This window comes from Labrus bergylta, chromosome 10 (assembly GCF_963930695.1).
Source record: "Labrus bergylta chromosome 10, fLabBer1.1, whole genome shotgun sequence".
Classification (NCBI taxonomy): domain Eukaryota; kingdom Metazoa; phylum Chordata; class Actinopteri; order Labriformes; family Labridae; genus Labrus; species Labrus bergylta.
The window spans coordinates 19405644-19425175 of NC_089204.1; the positions used below are offsets into that span (position 1 = coordinate 19405644).

The window sequence follows — 19532 nt, forward strand, 5'->3', positions numbered from 1 at the left end:
TGTGATGGGGATTTTGGCGTACGGTATGCAGGCGTCACGTGACTCTCCAGTACTAATGATACAGTGGCTTGTTCGTCCGTGGCAACCCGGGGCCAGACGTCTGACAGGTCGGGAGGACAAGGGCAAGCGTGACGGAGTGAGAGAGCAGAAGCAGCAGCTCGGAGAACAGAAAGTCAGATAACTATCCCGTCCTCGACGTTTCAGTCAATACAGCTGAGAGCAGGTAACAAGAAAAGTAACGATACAACAATGATGATGATGACCCAGGTGGAAACAACGGTGCACTATAATAATGGCTACGAGGAAGAGTATATGCTACAGGAAGATGAGTGGGACAGGGACATGCTACTGGACCCTGCCTGGGAACAACAGCAGAGGAAGGTAAGTCATCGAGAGAAGAATTAAAGAAGAATTAAATCAAACCCTTGTTTATGCTGAACACTACATCCAGAAGTTTTACAATTTAAAAAAAAGTCAACCTGGAGGCAGTTATTATTTTATTTAGTATCAAACTTTGTGACAGCTCTGTGTGGATGAGACCAAGAACACCAATGTATAGTAGAACATCCGGCTGACCCTTTCAAAATAAAACACTGGTTGGCGAAAGTAACTTTCCCAGGGTCGTCATGAGGGATGCGATCATACAATAAGGACGTTCATTACGATAAACGCAAAGTTACAACCAATTTCTGTTTGATTAGCAACATGGGGACATGCAAAACATCTTCACCAGCTCGTATTCAACCAGTTCATTATTTCAAGGTGGTTAAATTACACAACGTTAAAAAGTGAAAACACAATGATAAGTTGGTAAACCCAAACCACCTTATGGAGCTATGGCATGAACCTCAGTCAGTGTCATTACTGCTGTTTAATTTTTTCTTTATTTCGAACGATTAAAAAATAGATGAAAACGAATAAACAAATGAAAAAATCTGTATTAAAAATAAAATAAAAAAGTCAATTTCAATATAATACACATTTGACTCGTTCGATAGGAAGAAGCCTAGGCTTGTCAAGTCCTACCCCCATTCTTCACCACTGAACAAATGCAAAATCCAATAAAATAAACTAAACGGACAATACAAAAAAAAAAAAAAAAATACTCCAATCGAGCTATTAAGAAAAACAGAACAAAACAAAATGGTAGCCTATCCAACTCTCAAAGTGAACAGTAAAGCCCGTGGTGCAGGAATAAATGATCATTCTTAAGGAATTAGGGGAAATGTAATATTACGAAATGTATATTTTTTTTACGAAGGTTTACTTTGGTGGATAGCCTCTCTAACTTCCGGCTTGGTTCTTTTTACATGCTGCTACCTTGACGCAGCCAAAGGTCTGGGGGTGATAGGCATGACAGACGGATGCGGTGGGTACCATCTAACAATAGCTCTGCCTTCCAGCGGCTCTCCAGACTGCTGCCTCTCCACTGATACGCGAGGAATGCGAGCTGTCAACAGATGCTTCTAACACATGATGACGCTCTTGGGGATTAGAATGGACGCTGCATCTAATTTTAACCTCAGGGACCAAAAGGCATTATAGTAGGGTTAATCCAGTGTCCTTGGTGCGGAATTCTTTTGTTTATAGAAACCATGCAGAAATATCGTACCAGCATCAACCCTACTCAATATAGCCTCAGCTTCCCACACTGTCAGTTGGTTTTAGGGCTTTAAGAGCTGGCCTGGGCCTTAAAATGTAGCCCTTTGCACAAGTGGAGACCACAAGCTTTATGCGTAACCTGCTGTGGCCTCAACAGTGATGACAAAACGGTGTATTCTTGGTAACACAAGGCAGCAACACTACAGTCATCTCATCTCCCATGTCCATATTATAAACAGCTATGTTATAGGGCAGGGGTGGGCAACTGGCGGCCCCATCAACCCTCGACGTGGCCCGCAAGTCGATTAATTGGAAACAGGAAGAAAACATGACAAAATCTGCATTGAAATCCTGAAAACCAGAAATATGTCTGTGATAATATTTGATCACTGGTATATGTTGAGTAAATTTGAGACAGACACATTGACTGTAATCGTTTTTGTATCCTACATTTTGGCCCTCTGGCAGTGAGAATTTAATGAATGTGGCCCTTGCTGTGACCAAAGTTGCCCATCCCTGTTATAGGGTCTCTGTTCTGCACATTATCATTTGGCGCTACAAGTGCTTAGTAGAGTGGTTCTGTAAGCAGCTGTTCAAATGTAGTGACTTATTAAAAGATGGTTACATACAATAACACTGGTGTTTCTCTTACTGCCTGTTTGTTACCATAGACCTCTGGTAGACATTCCCAATGAGCGTGATTATTGCTTCTATTTCTCTCACCACAGGCGACACCTTTTGTTCCCTATTCCAAATAGTTTCTTTCCAGTTGACTTAAATCTCATTTTAAGCAAAGTCAAAGAACAGTTGGTTTATTTTAAATCATGCGAGCAGTAGGAGCTTTTCTTCATAGGATTTCAATCTTATGATGCTTTTTGACATTTTTTATCCATTAGCTGACATAGACAGGTTCATGGAGGACATTGCTAAAGCTATGAGAACCACTAAGCCAAGTCCTAGTGGCAGGGTGTTGTGTTACCGTAAGTGAAAGTGCAGAACTGTCCTAAATTGACTAAAATCATTCAATGGAGGGAAAGGGTAGTCAAAACTTAACTGTTAGCTCACAAGCTATTTGTAATAAGTGTAACATTTGGTTGTCATTTGTTCCCCATTCTCCTGGACACAGCTGACTAGCGTCTGGCCCCAAAGGCCTTAGCCACTTTAAAGGGAGGGTTGGACTCTCTCTGGATGTGATTCATAAATATTTTTAGCTTTTATCGTCACTGGTCAGTAGTGTCGGAAGGGACAGTAGGGCGGGTAGGCTTGGAAAGTGGGCATTAAGGTTCTTTGACTGTGACTGAGTCAAATTTGGGGGTCCAGCAGGCCACACATTTTATCAAGGAGGGCAGACGTCCACTGTCTCACACACATACACAAACACACACACACACACACACACACACACACACACACACACACACACACACACACACACTTTTCGTGTGGAATGAGATGATCTTTACGCCAAGCCTTTTGATATTCTGTTTTTTTCACCAGCAAGATGGTGGAAGAATTAGGGCTGGAAAATGGCTAGAATGTCTTCCTCAATTTATGACAATTTACTGCATTAATATAAAAAAAAACTACAGGACTGAGTGCACAAATGCTTGCGTTCAAGTTGAAAGATGCTCACATAAAAAGTATATATACTGACCTACTATTGAGAAAATTAAACAAATTACTACTTACAATTGTCTTTCATTCTAAAGGAATAAAAACAAATTCATGGCACTAGAACAAAATACAATAAAGGTTAAGATTACCAAAAGTGAAAAATGAAAAGACCAAAAGAACCTGATGATTATTAATTCTGAATAACTTAAACATATCTGAAAATAAATGTAAATCCACATTTACCCGAAAATACTTTAAAAAGTACCCCTTCAGACCTATTAGTTTCTTATGAATACTATAGGAATAAATGGGCTCATTGATTAAACACCTATAAACATTAAACAATATTTCTAGTTTATGATAGTGGCCTATTTGGATGTTTTTTTTGTACTGAGGCAGGGGTTGACATTCACTTTGACAGATCTTTTCATGCATCCTGCCGGTGGTATACCCTTCAAATGATTTGGATTTCTGACTTTGTTCCTATCCTGTATCCATTCCTGCCAGTCTTCATACCACAGCATAGTAACAAGTGTGACCTGGAAGGGCTGCATACATGTACTGTGATAAAGCTGTCACCTTGCAGCTGTAACCAATCACTTTATAAGTGGCAAAGTAGTGACAAAGAGTGACGTGAAGGGAAAACTTGCTCTGCATCCACGTGACATTTCCATTCATGTTGACATGGCGAGACGTTTTGACGCTTTTCCTCCCGGCCTCTTATCGTGAGGCACAGCAGAGCGGTCTAAATTTAACACCTTATATCGGTCGGAATGTGCTCTGTGGTCGGCTCCCACCTTTCATCTGATCTGTACAGTGCTGAGCGCCTGTGAACTCTGCTTGTCTCTATTGAAAGGGGATATTAAAATAGGAGAAGACAATGATCCTGTCTTAACGTGATTTACAGTATTTCAGTGCCACGCATAGAGTTTGTTTGTTCTGATGGTTGTAAGCTTTAGAAGACAGAGAAAGTTGCAACTTGACACGTATGTAACTGAAGGTTAATCTGAAAATGTAACACTGGTTCAAAAAGGTCAACATTTATTTGTATAATCTTGCAGTGAAGATCTGTTAAGATGTAAGCTTTCTCAGTTTGTTTAGGTCTTTCACAAAGATAAATGTCTTGTTTATAGTTTAATCCATGCAAAGAAAAATGATTTAAGTTGAGCTCAAAGTAATATTGGAAGCAATCTACCTCAATCACTTTTATATGGCAATGAACAATGGGCAACATGGCTCATAAAATGAGACCTTCATTAAATGTCCTTTTAGTTTCCCCAAATAGTGTTCAGATTGATTTCTATGCCAAGGTCTTGTGAAGGACCTGCTGGAAAAATCCAAAGAATGCAACGTTACAGTGTTAGCAGAATGCTTTGCCTTTCTAAACACAAGCTAACATAGAAAAACAGGGGGTTTCCACCACGACACACGCTGGAACCAAGCTCAAAAAGAATTCACATGAGATGCCTGTCTTGCCAAACTGTGTCACAATTCAGAACTTCAGTAACATAGGTGGGGCTCTCGATTACTAGAGGGGGTAGAGGGGGAGTTTTGTGTGGCTTTTGTTAGCAAGCGCCAAAAGGATGAAACATTAGCTACATTGTCTGATGCCAGGTCTGACTTGAGTTGTACTTTGACTAGTTTGCCATTAAGAAGAAGCTAACATTAATGCAGAACCGACAACTAGAGTAGCTAGGTTATAGCTAGCCAGTTGTTGTTTTTTTTTTTTTTTTTTTTACAAAAGTTATTTCAAGTAATATACTTTCATGTTTGGGGGAAAAATGTATAAAGAGCGCTGGAAACAGCAGCGTTTTAAGCTAGGTCCTGTTCATGTTTTGAAAAGCCACCAACTGTTGCTCCGAGCAAAAATGTTCTAAAAACAATAACCCAGATCTTCCTGATAGCTTGTAGTGGGAGCCATAGAGCACATACATGATAGTGTCATTCATTTACACCTCCCAGACCCCATGGCTCTGAAGTATTAGGACAAAAACCTCTGAATGAAAACAAAAAAGAAGCTAAATGAAAGTTTCAGCTAGCTAATTGAAAGCTTAACTTTAAGCCTCAATGATGAGAATTGGTGCTGCTGTGTGTTTATACTGGGATGTAAATGTAGGCCTGCCTCACAAAATATAAACCGATTTCAAGAATTCGCTTTCAAAATGTAATAAGGGAATGAAACCTCTCCTGGCTGTATAGATTTAGTTGGCTAGCTTAACAAATGAATTGAAGAGGATTTCTGAAACTAGCTTTTGTGTTACAAGGACCTACTTTTTTTGACTTTAGCTAATAAATTAAATATTTCTTGGTATGTAGCAAAGTCTAATATAAAATAATGCTGGTCAACTTTAGGACTTTGTGTGTCACTTTACTATTCTCAAGTTGATTGCTGTTTTTTACAGAGTGTGTGTTGCTCGCTGTAGTTCATTGTAGAATCTTGTGGGGGAAAAAATGAAATACTCATGCACTTCTTTTATAGTGGCTTTGCAATAATTCCATGGTAATCGCCCTGCATCTCTCTCTTGTCAGACATTCACAGCCTGGTGTAACTCCCACCTGAGGAAAGCTGGTACTCAAATTGAAAACATTGAGGAGGATTTCAGGAATGGACTGAAACTCATGCTGCTTCTGGAAGTTATCTCAGGTATGTTAACTTAAAGTTCTTCTTAACTGAAACTAAACTTCTGTTAAGTTAATTTCAATATATTAGGAGTAGGACTTGTAATAGTACACCAGTAGGATTAAATGCACATGATAACAACTGTAAGACACACTTATTCGCAGTAGTTGTATTTGTTTGTTGGTTATTTGTTGGTTTAATGTGACATAATGTACGTGTTTTAATGTGTTTTTCGTTGGAATTGACACACAACACATAAATATCTGACTGAGTCACATAATGATCTGCCTGCAGGAGAAAGGTTACCCAAGCCAGACAGAGGGAAGATGCGGTTTCATAAGATTGCTAATGTAAACAAAGCGCTGGACTACATCACAAGCAAAGGAGTGAAACTGGTCTCTATTGGAGCTGAAGGTAAAGAAATCCCTTATGTTAAATTTGGCTAGTATGAACTCGAACACATAAAGGGACGTAACTGATTGAAACATGTTTTGTTTTTTCTTTTCAGAGATTGTGGACGGTAACGTAAAGATGACCCTTGGAATGATCTGGACTATCATCCTCCGCTTTGCCATTCAGGACATTAATGTGGAAGGTGGGATAATACATATAAACATATACATATAATAAATCTAAATGAAGTTTATTTTCTCAAAACACAGTGTCAACTGAACATACACTTGAAAAAGCTATACAAAATGTAAATTGCAGGTTATGATGTAAAACCTACTGTCAAACATTTATTTTTCTCCTCAGAAACATCTGCCAAGGAAGGTCTTCTTCTGTGGTGTCAGAGAAAGACTGCCCCTTACAGGAATGTCAATGTCCAAAACTTCCATGTCAGGTAAGCGAACAGCAAATGTTTTTGATCAAATGCTAATCTTCATTATCAAAAGGAAAGGTTAAAAAATGTCATCACAAGTTGTAAAAATATTTGTTTATTGAGTGATTAGGTTCTTCTGATAGCATTATGGGATATCTTCCTAAAATAAAGCTTGACTTTGACCTGACATGTTGGTTCTCTCCGCTCATCGGGCCGGTGTAGCTGGAAGGATGGCCTGGCCTTCTGCGCCCTGATTCATAGACACAGACCCGACCTGCTCGACTACTCTAAACTCAACAAGGTGTCGTGTGGTTTCACTTGTAACCAGGATGCCGTGTTTCTCACTAACAGAGTTATTTCCACACATTTAACACTTCTGTCACAGTATAAACGGGTGAAAAATAAGTACACAAAGATGAATGTCACTTAAGGCTACTTTTAATGATATGCTGTGAAACGATGATAACTCTCAGTCTAAATCCACGACTGGTAGTTTGTGAAGTATTTGGAGTACAGGGAAGTATTTGATGCAGAGATGATGACAAAATATGCCAGATTTAGCTTAAAGTAGTTTGTTTTTATTTGCTTGTTTTTCTCATGGAACTCCTGGAAAATGTGTAGCATTTTAAATGACACACCCTTGTTTGCAGTGTAATTTATTCAGGTTGAATTACGGTGAATGTTGCAGTGTTTGGTGTAGCGTGAGTTAAACAGTGTGTCATTTCACTATTGAACATAAGGCATTGGATGTATTTCTTCTTCCCAGCAGAACGGTATTCAATTAGTCCCACCTCACGCTTCATTATTTTGAGGCAAATCTCTTACTTGGCTCATCATTTTAGCAGAAGAATCCTAAAAAAAACCTGTTTATATTTTTCCACTGCACTGTGCTCATCACAATGTTGGATTTCTAAGTCTGGGTTTGTTCCCTTTTGTGCATTGACGAAAACCTGAAATGATAAATATGCAAAGCCAGGCATGTCTGCCTTTAAACTATGACAAAAGATATTCAAGTTAGAATATTCCCACCAGCATATTGGGTGTGTTTGCATGTGTTTCCTCGGCAAACAAATCCTCAGCTCATTTTAATATTGTGGCTTTAATAGACGGCCAGGGTTGTCTGTGTTTTGTATAAGCAGGTGAGGGCCTCAGTGAGCCTGGATGCTTATTATTCCAGCACTAGAGAGCACAGCTGACAGCCTCTTCTGTGTTTGTTTGTAAGGCAACAATAATATTCAAGTAAGGCACCCCTCTTCGTCCTAGAAGGAGATGCCGTCTTATCAAGGTGAAGGCAAGGGCTAATTTTGAAGCGTCTCCTCTCATCGTGACTGGTTATGAGGAGTGCCTTTTTCATTTGTTTTGGAAACAGAAGCTCTCACTTTTCAGTACGTAACTCCCTGTCCTGACTTGGAGTTGACCCTGAATAGTCACAGAAACATGAGCCTAGTCCCTGCAGAGCTCAGGCTTAGCTTTGCTGCTGCTATTGTCACATAGTGTTCCCCCGTTAGAGGCTCCCAGGCTCAGGAAAGTGAGGAAGAAAACTGTGGAATTGTCACTGTGGTTTTTATTGAAGTTTATATTAGTGCAAAGATAGTGTATCAGGAGAAGAGATTGAACGTGGCTATATATTCCTCTAAACGGCTATTTCTCACTCTTTAAATCTATTTGACACATATTCACACATCCAGTCACACCTCGACTTTTCAGCTCTGCTTTTGCTGCCAGGAGACAGATTCACTGTGAGCCAGGCAGCTGTTGAGTCTGGCTCCAGGTGAGCGCATTTGTTAAGCTTGCTGTGATACAGCCTGCTGAGACTTATCTGGTCAGGGATGCGCACACACACACACACACACACACACACACACACACACACACACACACACACACACACACACACACACACACACACACACACACACACACACACACACACACACACACACACAAGCACAGGCTCAGGCGAGCCTCGGGGTATCCTTCTATCCGTCCATCCCTCCATCCATACCGTCATCAATTTACCACCCTATTCATCCACGTCTCTCTCCTGCACTGGATCTGTGAGCAGCTGGCCCTGTCATGTAGTGTCCCCGCCCCCACCCCATCCTCCACCATTATAGAAGAGTGGTCCAGAGATAGGGACAATAGCAGCGACAGCAGCATGATAGCATGATCCCTTTACCCCCACTGTCCTCACTCACCTCACTGACTGTCCCATTAGCAGGGGGGAAGGCTTCACCGTCAGCTGTTGGCTCAATGCATCACTCCCACCCTGTTTAAAATGTTGTTTCTCCCAACAGAACAACTAAGTTCTTTGATAAAACAATTTTATTTGAAATACATGGATGTTTTTCTTTTTTTTTGACAATTTATCCTAAAAGTGTAGTTTTTCCAAGTCAGTGTAAAAATAAACATCGCTGGCTTCTTGGGTTCATACAGTGAACATTTCCAATTCTTTGATTTGCCACAAACATCATCATCATACTTATTTGAATAAAAAGATAAATAATTATACTTACCAGTGAAGTTACCGCTTGTAGTTTTCAGAAAAATCCCAGTTTTGACCAAAAAAAGTGATTCATATATGTTTTAAGAAATGATTTTTCCATTAAGACATGATCCATGGGACTGATATAATTTCAACATCAACATGTGTTGTCCCTGATAAACAACCAGAAAACACTTCAGTCAATCAGTTTAGGCTTTTGTGCAGCAGCTCTTTCAAGTATAAATTTAAACGAGTGCCGCTGTAGAGTAGGTGATCAGGGAGTATGATGTGTCAACCATAGCATGGAGGTCAGTGCGGTGGCATTTTAAGTCCAGCATTGCAGTCCAGTGATGCAGAATTGTGTTTCTGTATTTAGGATGATCCTCTGGGGAACCTGAACCTGGCTTTCGACATAGCCGAGAAACACCTGGACATTCCCAAAATGCTGGATGCAGAAGGTAATGTTTAATGGAATAGATGTATCCTAATTTCAACCTGCTCATAAACTTCTCATCGAAATATGGATGAGGGAATTGTAAGTCTTTTTCACTGCTTGTGTTTGAGGATATTTTGTCTATTTTAGCTGAAAAGAAAAAAGACAAAAATTGATTCTCAGTTTCTGTCTCCCTTCATTCACTTTTCTTTGTGATTTTTCCACATTTAGATTTTTTTTGTCTTCCCTCACATTTCAATAGATATCATCAACACCCCAAAGCCCGATGAGAGAGCTATCATGACCTACGTGTCCTGTTTTTATCATGCTTTTGCTGGAGCAGAGCAGGTATCGCTATTAAAACTATTCCCATAACAATTTCTGTTTCAGATGAGTAAGTCATCCCTAATGTCTGTATGTTTTTTTAAGCATAGTGTCAGGAAAATGAATTTCTGGTGTGATTTTTACTTTTTGATAATAAATCAATTGTTCGGATTATGCGTTCAGTTAATTTAAAAGGATCAATAGGAGCATGACCCACTGCGATACTCTGCCTATAACATTTATTTTACCCTGTACTCTCAGGCAGAGACGGCTGCCAACCGGATCTGTAAGGTACTCGGTGTAAACCAGGAGAATGAGAAAATGATGGCGGAGTATGAGAGACTGGCCAGTGAGGTGAAGCATTATTTGAATTTCATTAAATATAAATGTATAGAGAGCTACCCTTCGTGTGAAATGATGACACTTTGTGTAATAAAACCTTTGATGTTTCAAAGCAAAATTGGTGAACTTTAGAACTTTTGTGCATAATTGTTTGTACATGTGACAGAACTTTGTCCTCTGCTTATTACATGATGAAAGAAGTTCAAAGTAGACTCTTTTCCTTCACCCACTCCTGTACATCATTGTAACAATAAGCTGAGACCAATCTGCTGAAAAATTTCATCACAGTCTTTCTGACACACTACCTTCCTAACATGGAGCACCTTCACCTGTCCATTTGTTCACATGTTATCTTTGTGTTTCCCAGCTGCTGGAGTGGATCCACCGCACCACACCCTGGCTAGAGAACCGGACTCCGGAGAAGACCATGGCAGAAATGCAGCGGAAGCTGGAGGATTTCAGGGACTACAGACGCCAGCACAAGCCCCCTAAAGTGCAGGAAAAGTGCCAGCTGGAAATTAACTTCAACACCCTGCAGACCAAGTTGCGCATCAGCAATCGCCCTGCCTTCATGCCCTCTGAGGGGAAGATGGTGTCTGTAAGTCACATTGTAAAATGTGTCTTCTGATTGTAATTAAGTGGTGTGCATGACAAGTCTTTAGACAAAATTAATTTGCTGCCAAATCTTATATAGGACTAAGAAGTACTTCTGAGGTTCTGAGAGTCAAACATTAGATGGCGATTTGTTCAACTTTTCTGCAACTGCAAATAATGCAGAAAGAATACATTTCTACCCAGCTTGCTTTTGCCACTTTACTTCTTGTACTTCTATTGCTTTTCTATTTGAGGCACTGTTTATTTTCATTTAAGCCTCATACACATTATATTTTATACTACCTTGTGATTTCATATTTCACCTTTATTTAATGGTTTTTCATGTTATTAATATCTTTTTTGTATCTTTATATTTTTCTGTCAATTTTTAAACATCTTAATGTAATACATTTAAGCTATGATTTGTCTATTTCCCTTGTGTGTACAGGACATAGCCAGTGCATGGCAGGGCCTGGACCAGGCAGAGAAAGGCTACGAGGAGTGGCTCCTTACTGAGATCCGGAGGCTGGAGAGGCTGGACCACCTGGCTGAAAAGTTCCGCCAAAAAGCCACTAATCATGAGAACTGGGCCAGCGGTTAGTTGTAGTTTTGCTTTCTCTACCTCTCTGTGTTGTATGTTTATCTGTTCATCTTTGCTTGCTAGCTCAATATTCCCCTACAGGCCTCTGCATTCCTGATCGCGTGTGTCCAGGGCTGTTGTTTAGATTGTTAATCATCTGACTGTTCCCATCTTTGACCTCAAACCTCTCTCCCCCTTATGTGTGATATTTAGGTAAAGAACTGATGCTGTCCCAGAAGGACTTCGAAACAGCCACCCTGACAGAAATAAAAGCACTGCTTCGAAAACACGAGGCCTTCGAGAGCGACTTGGCGGCCCACCAGGACAGAGTGGAGCAGATTGCAGCTATTGCTCAGGAACTAAAGTACGCACTCTCTTTAGCAGACATTTTGCGCTCATGTGTCATGGAGGCCCAGGAGTGTGTTTTAACTCCTGCCAAACAAAATCAGAGAAGGGAGGGATGGAGGGATGGAGGGAGGGAGGGAGAGAGAAACACTCACAGCAAATGCAATCTTGATTTCTGTTCCGTCTTTCACATATTAACTACAATTATAGTTTTTTGGCTCAAGACACAGTAAAACCTACGAGGCCTGGATTGATTTGGAATACAAGTAAAAAAAAATTGCATGTGGTGGAGAAAAAGAGTGCATAATTTAAAATTGAAGTCACATGTGAGATAATTTTGAACCATTATAGAAAACATTTCTATAAAATACCCGCACTGGTGGCGCAATGGTTAGGGCGCACGTCCCATGTGTTGAGACTCATCTCGAGCGGTAGGCCCAGGTTCACTTCCACCCATGGCCCCTTTCTGCATGTCATTCCCTGGTTTCCGACTCTGTCCACTGTCCTCTCTCTGCATTAAAGGCACAAAAAGCCCAAAATAAATCTTAAAACATAACAAAAAAAAATACCCTCTTCTTCTTTAAGTGATTTTCACCCCACAAAGTCTCAATACAAGGGTTAGGGGTGTGGCATGCAATCAGCAGGCAATGATGAACACCTGTTGTCAATGATGAACACCTCGCCGTTACCTTCTCAGTCGGTGATTTGTCAGAGAGTATTTCCAGTATCGTATTTAACCGGTGCTCTGACAGAAGATGATATCATTTCAGCTGACAAGCAAAATGGCTCTTCTAGTCCATGCAAGGTATGTGTTTGTTTAATGTTTTTGTGAATGTTGTTTGCAATTTGCTGGTTGTTCTTTCTCACATTTTTGACCCTTGCTGTTTGATTTTGTTTTTAGTCAGTTGCTTCTTCTTACATTGTTAAGCTGGAATGTCTACTGCTTTCCTGCTGAGAAAGGTAAAATCCTTATTTCTCTGACTTTAAATGTACTCCGAAAGCATTTGCTTTTACTCCATGTAAATATTTGTAAACTCTCGTTACTTAATTCTAACTTTATATTTTCACCTAGGTGGAAGTCTGTATGACCCTAATGTAGGGAGTTCCAACAGCCCTCCTTTCCTCCATTATAGCTCACTGAACAACGCTCCTGCTCAGCCTTCCAATGTGAATCACCCTGCTGGCTCCTTCAAGTATGAGCCACAGCCGGTGATGGAAATTGGACCGCAAACATATCCAGCAAGCTCTACTCGTGATGTACACAAGGTGGCTTCATGGGATGCAGCGCATGTTGAGTATGCGCCTACCCACACCATGTCTCAACCCCTGTCTTACTTAACAGGCTTTGAGCATGGTAACTCTGAGGAGCAGAGCTATCCTCCCCCTCCACCTCAGTCTTCCTATCAGGCAGGTGAGCTTGACAACTACGAAGCAAACTTCCAGCATGGTAGCTTGGAACAAGAAACTGAGGCGCTGAGCTATCCTCCCCCACCGCCTCCTTTTCCAGAAACATTCTACCAGGGTGGTGAGTTGAGTCATTATGAAGCTGTGATTGAGCACGGAAACAGAGAGAGGGAAACTGAAGGTCAACGATACATGCAGGCACCCCCCTCCGCTTCGGCTCACGCTGTAGCTGAGCAATTTTCAGCTCCTTCCACGTCTAAAGAAGCCCCCCAACAGCAGGGTTCACAAGCTCTGGGAGCATTCAGGCAAGACCAGTTCTACCTATTCCTGACTGGTCAGCTTCCTCCTGGCACAGTCTCTCACTCCCAGTCCAGCTATGAAGCAGGCCAAGACCACTGGGATGAAGTCCACTACGAGAAGTACCACTTTCCCTCGGCGCCATATCAAACAGAGACCCAACAGGTTCCCAATGATCAGGTCTTTCAGAAGGCCCTGGACCCCGGCAAGACCTCTTAATCAAGAAGTTTGAGAACCAACTTGATGTAAAGGCAGTGCCTGTAGTTTGATATCTGTATTAAAGTTGCTGCTTCTGAAATTTTAATAAAAAAAACTTTAAATAGGACTGTGGTGTTATATGTTGTTCTTCATGGGAACCAGAGAACTGCAACAGTGCTGTTGGTACCAAAAGGGAATGTGGCAAATTAAGTCCTACAGCTCAAGACTTCTAATAATTTTGCTCTTTGTGTAGCCAGTGGGGGGGGGGGGGAGAGGGTGTCTAAATATACAGAGGCACTGACCAGTTGGTTGTCTAAAATTGAAATGCTAAAGACAAGTCTTGGCATCCCCAGCACCAACAAAATGCCCAATTTATAAACTTAAATCAAGCATCTTTGATTATCCACCTTAATTTGTTCCAGTGCAGCGGTGTTTCATGGTTTGAACTTTTTTTTTTCTGGTTGTGCACCACAGACACTGACATACCCTGTAATTTAATGCTCTTATCCTCAACTGACGTGTGTTTTTTTTTATTTTTTGTCCCCCTTCTCAGTGAGCTTGACTATCATGATGTTGCTGCTGTGAACCAACGCTGCCAGAGCATCTGTGACTTGTGGGACAAGCTGGGGACTCTGACCCAGAAGAGAAGGGAGTCTTTGGAGGTGAAGGCAACATTTAAGAATAAGATCAAAATATCACTGTCTGTGAAGGTTCTCAATCATCCCTGATGTGGTTATCCAAAATGCCATTGGACTTTGTTGAAGATCTTTAACTAAAATGAAGCCCAGTTGCCTTAAGGAATACATTTGAATGTCATTTGAATTTACAGTTGCAGATGAAAAGCATTCATTGACAGTTGAGAAGCTATCTCTCATGAGCTTTAAGTGTGTGTTTGTTATAGCTGGTGATTTCTTGAAATTTGAAGGATTCATTTCTTTGCGCATGTTGGGCCAAATCCCCACAAGAGTGCGCTAATGTTCCACTTGGGCCACAAAAGATACAGGATGAAGTTGCGTCCAAGACTGACTTAGTGTAAGCATATTCCAGTGTCTGTCAATGACATCTGAAAAGTGAAGACACAACTGATTAATGAGGAGAGATAATTGGATCCCCTTTAAAATCCCTGACCCAGATAGAATGGTAAAATGGGAGGGGTGAAGGGGATAAAGGAGAAATAGATGTAAGAGTCCTGTACAGAAAGTGACTGGCTGATGGCCCACCAGCCACTTCCTCTGATCCATGCTGGCCATTCCAGACTGCAAATGTGTGAGGGCCCGGGCAAAGGGCCAAGGATTAAGTCTGAATGACAGGGACAGAGGTCTGCTTTTTGTCTCCTCTTCCACTCCCTGCTGTCCCCTGTTGGGGTGGAGGGTTTTTTTTTGGGGAAAAAAACCAAAGCCAGGGTTGGGGGTGAACAAGGCCATACCAATGTTTTGCACCTGGGATGAGTCATTTAAACAGGTGATAGGGCGTTTGTTTGGGGATTTGTATATAAGACGGATCCTGCATTGGTGAGGAAAGCGCCTAATACTGAGAAAGAAATCGGGTGTTGCAGGTTTTTCAGGATTTAATAATGCTGTGATGTCTTGTAATCCTCTCAGCGGACAGATAAGCTGCTGGAGACTATTGATCAGTTGTTCCTGGAGTTTGCCAAGAGGTCTGCTCCTTTCAACAACTGGATGGAAGGAGCCATGGAAGATCTGCAGGACATGTTCATAGTGCATACCACTGACGAGGTCCAGGTAGGTTCAAATACACTATGCTCGCTAACTGACAACTACTTCTGAATTAAATTTACATAATTTTTCCAGTTTAAAAAGCCTTGTTAGGATTAATCCTGCTCTCACTTTCCCTGTGTCATGGATGTTTCATATTATATATAGTTGTGTTAGTAGGAATGTCACATCTCAAATAGAGAAAAGCATGAAATGTTCTCACTTTTGAGAGAAATTTCAATAAAAATTCAGGACTTTCCTATTCCACCTTCCAGAGTCTAATCGCAGCTCATGAGCAGTTCAAAGCTACCCTTCCTGAGGCGGATGCAGAGAGACAGGCCATCCTGGGAATCCAAAATGAGGTGCAGAAAATCTCCCAGAGCTACGGGATCAAGGCCAACATTATCAACCCTTACGCCACCATCACAATTGAGGAGCTCCTCAACAAGTGGGAAAAGGTAGCTAACTAGCTAGGGCTCGTATATCATATTTATTCAGACACTTCCACTGTGGGAATAGTGATTATTCAGGTGGAAGCTGTCTGGTCATGTACAGCTACTACATCTCAATCTAAATTCCATAGATGAAATAAAGGTTAAGTGCTTCTCTTATATTTGATCACTGACTTCAAGGACTAAGCACCTTAGATTATTGTAACTACACTAGTATAATTCCACTCAATGTAAATGGCTATTGTCAGGAGATGACTCTGAAATTACAAACGAGCCCTTTATATCTGTGTGCTTTCTAGGTGAAGAAGCTGGTTCCTCAGAGAGATGGTGCTCTCCAGGAGGAGATGGCCCGTCAGCATGCCAATGAGAGGCTGAGACGACAGTTTGCTGCCCAGGCTAATCTCATTGGTCCCTGGATACAGACCAGGATGGAGGTTAGACATACAGCCCTCATAGGCAGTATAGTTATCTCCAACTAATCAAATACATTCCAAAAGTGGAAGATAATTATATTTAAATACTTTTGTACATATGGAAGGGTACAGTGATGGCGGCATTCCTGATAATCATGATGTTTAAATAATGCCAAGTCTTACTACTTTATGCTTGGATTTTTTCTTTGTTGCTTTATGTTCTGCCTTATTCTACATTTAGCCACAGGTAACTGATGTCTTCAAAACAGCCATCGACTTAGACAAGTTTATTTCAAAAATTAAATTGACCTTGTTTTGTCTTAACAGGAAATCGGGCGCTTCTCCCTGGTGATCGGAGGCACCCTGGAGGACCAGATGACCCAGCTGAAGCAAGTCGAGCATGTCATTGTTGCTTACAAGCCCAACATCGACAAGTTAGAGGGAGACCACCAGCTAATCCAGGAGTCCTTGGTGTTTGATAACAAACACACTAACTACACTATGGAGGTACAGAATAGTTTGTGTTACAAGAGCATGCCCACATATGGATCTGGTTTTCAGTTTTCTGAACAATATTTTTTATTGCACTAGTCAAGGTGCACCTTCAAAGTTATGTCTGCTTTGTCAACACATCAACAGCACATCCGTGTCGGGTGGGAGCTGCTCCTCACAACCATCGCCCGAACAATCAACGAGATTGAGACCCAGATCCTGACCCGGGATGCCAAGGGAATCAGCCAGCAGCAGATGAATGAGTTCAGATCATCTTTCAACCACTTTGACAGGGTACAGCTTGATACCTTTCCTTTAACTGAGACCTTTTTATTTGAGTGACTGATCTGTGGGTCACTGGGCGATAAGAAGCAGAGCGCAGGAGGAGATGTAGTCTTGTATTTAGAGATGGCGCAGTGACCTACATGTCCTCTCTGTGGAGGAGTTCTTACCAGGCCCAGGATCTGATGTAGTGGAGAAATAGGATGAGAATGTAGCAATCCTCCATTAGCCATCAGAGATTACCACACAAAATGCATTATCAACTTTAGCTGCTGTTTTTATATGGACAGTTAGACCATAATAAGCTATATTTTATGTCTCGTACTTCAGCTTGTGTTTCTGATATCATAGATAAGAACTGTTTGTGTTCTGTGTTCACAACTTACATGTTGCAGTGTGTGCAAGTATATATGCTTTTTTGAAGCCACAATATGGCCCTTTATAGTTCAATTCATCTTTAGTTTCTTTAATGTCTTAACAAAACACCACAAAAGATAAGTTGTTAAAAGCATACCTCCATACACTTTTATTTTAATTGTTATAGTTGATTCCATGTAGTTGATTGAGTCTCATTTGTGAAAAGTTAAAACACACTACATATCTTTAAAAGCCAAAAATGACTGCTGGTTAAATACAGAAATTTAGATCATTGCATTGTATCTAATGCACTTTATTTGTGCCTCTATTTTGCTTAATTTTTTCTGTAATCTCCTCTTAATCCACTCTCCTTATTTCCTGCACTATGAACCTGAAATGTGGCGTCTGACTGTAGAAGAAAAATGGAGCCATGGAGACTGATGACTTTAGAGCCTGCCTCATCTCCATGGGTTATGACTTGGTACGGTAATCCAAAAGTTGTCTGTTGGATGGGGCTTAATTATCAGTCGTACTGTAACTGTGTTTTCATCTATACAGTACAAACCTGTCTCATTCTCTTCCTGTGCCTTTCTCAGGGGGAGGTGGAGTTTGCACGTATAATGATACTTGTGGACCCCAATGGTACTGGAAAAGTCTCTTTCCAGTCCTTCATTGACTTTATGACCAGAGAGACAGCAGATACAGACACTGCAGAGCAGGTTGTGGCATCCTTCCGAATCCTGGCAACTGACAAGGTATCCTTGAGTGTGTTTGTGTTTTTGCTGGCTTACTGGCATACATGCAGCTATTCTGAGCCAAAACTTGTCTTTTCAATTCCAGTCATTATTTTCAAGTATTTGCATGCCATATTGATTTATGGTTTACAGAGAGTTTTGTTAATAGGCTTAAATTAGAAAAGGGGGGGGATGAACATGACACCTTTTTTTGGAAAAATTACTTACCTGCATTGTCTGTCCATCCCTACAGCCATACATACTGATTGAGGAGCTGAGGAGGGAACTTCCACCTGAACAAGCAGAGTACTGCATCGTGAGGATGCCGCCTTACGCCGGCCCTGGAGCACCACCTGGTGCACTGGACTACACCGCCTTCTCCACTGCCCTCTATGGAGAGAGCGACCTTTAACCAACTAGACTTGCCAACTAAATTTACTGACCATTTATCTAACTTCCCCCAAACCCATTGGCCTGCTCATCTCCTCATGATTTTAAGAAATCTGTAAGAACGTTGGATTAAATATGTTGAATGAAATGTGTTGTAAAAATACTAGCTCTTTGACGCATTAGACTGTCCATGATCATGTATCCTGGTACTTGTCTTGTGTCTCCTTGATAAATAAAACCCCCAAAATAATATAAGTTTCCATTTTCAAATAATTTAGTAAGCAACAGTACATTGTATATTTTATCTTGTGTGTCTTGGTAGTAGTGCAGAGAGAAGAGCTTTAGGATTAAGGTTAAGCTGAACAAGAAATGTACTACACTAAAATAAATAATCATTCAGGAAAACTCCCTGCTAAATGTATTCTATGTAATGCTCTTAAAGAATGGCAAATCAATAATTTTTTGTTTTTGATTTCAAAGTAATTTGCAATTTGTGAACCGTGCCAGAATACTGAAACACTGTGGATGTAATCAAATTAATGGGGTTTTCTGTGAAAAGGATCATCGGCCACTCGACACAATATGAACACAGAGGCACAGGATTCATTTAATGCTCTATTTAGATGCAAGCTATTCCCTTTAAAAGTTTATTTTTACTGCAAGAAATAAACAATGCCTTAGAAAACATTGAAAAATTAAGGTGGAAGAGCGGTTGTCAGTTTTGGTGAAAGCTTTGACATGTTGTATTTTGGTTGAAAAAATATAGTTACTCAGGCAGTTCTGTCATCTTTGCAGGATTTGTTATCAATGAATTCAGTGAGTTACACTTTGTACTTGAGGGTAAAGTATTAATTCAATAAACTGTTTGTGACTTGTTCAAGTACTTTTTTCTTTCATTTGCACTTTGTCAACATAAACATTTAAATCCATATCCAAAAACTACATTGTCAAAATACATAACCTGCTGTAGTGATAAATATGTCTTTAAATAAAAGGACAACGGCATCATTTATTCTAAGTCAGATTGACTTAAATG

At 40.7% G+C, this 19532-nt stretch overlaps 2 protein-coding genes across 2 annotated transcripts; both read left to right on the forward strand.

The window, feature by feature from the left end:
• The first annotated feature begins 72 nt into the window (after positions 1–72).
• On the forward strand, positions 73–19371 carry actn2b (actinin, alpha 2b). The gene is made up of 21 exons (XM_020643036.3): positions 73–381; positions 5746–5860; positions 6131–6250; positions 6345–6431; positions 6593–6680; positions 6882–6960; positions 9521–9602; positions 9840–9925; positions 10163–10255; positions 10611–10841; positions 11286–11433; positions 11631–11781; positions 14215–14323; positions 15263–15403; positions 15652–15834; positions 16128–16262; positions 16569–16748; positions 16881–17027; positions 17788–17853; positions 17969–18127; positions 18360–19371. Exons 1-21 carry the CDS (start codon positions 250–252, stop codon positions 18516–18518), a joined length of 2691 nt encoding a protein of 896 aa, XP_020498692.1. The 5' UTR covers positions 73–249; the 3' UTR covers positions 18519–19371.
• Positions 12463–13788, forward strand: LOC109990810 (uncharacterized). The gene is made up of 3 exons (XM_020643037.3): positions 12463–12567; positions 12664–12722; positions 12835–13788. Exons 1-3 carry the CDS (start codon positions 12518–12520, stop codon positions 13680–13682), a joined length of 957 nt encoding a protein of 318 aa, XP_020498693.1. The 5' UTR covers positions 12463–12517; the 3' UTR covers positions 13683–13788.
• Positions 19372–19532: the final 161 nt, after the last annotated feature.

What these genes read in the sequence shown, in the direction of transcription:
- actn2b (XM_020643036.3), top strand. Translation starts at nt 250, where the DNA reads ATGATGATGATGACCCAGGTGGAAACAACGGTGCACTATAATAATGGC. An exon ending in ACTACTCTAAACTCAACAAG is followed by an intron (nt 6,961 to 9,520) that starts GTGTCGTGTGGT and finishes TTCTGTATTTAG; the next exon opens with GATGATCCTCTGGGGAACCT. An exon ending in TCATGAGAACTGGGCCAGCG is followed by an intron (nt 11,434 to 11,630) that starts GTTAGTTGTAGT and finishes TGTGATATTTAG; the next exon opens with GTAAAGAACTGATGCTGTCC.
- LOC109990810 (XM_020643037.3), top strand. Translation starts at nt 12,518, where the DNA reads ATGATATCATTTCAGCTGACAAGCAAAATGGCTCTTCTAGTCCATGCA. An exon ending in GCTCTTCTAGTCCATGCAAG is followed by an intron (nt 12,568 to 12,663) that starts GTATGTGTTTGT and finishes TTTTGTTTTTAG; the next exon opens with TCAGTTGCTTCTTCTTACAT. An exon ending in CTGCTTTCCTGCTGAGAAAG is followed by an intron (nt 12,723 to 12,834) that starts GTAAAATCCTTA and finishes ATTTTCACCTAG; the next exon opens with GTGGAAGTCTGTATGACCCT.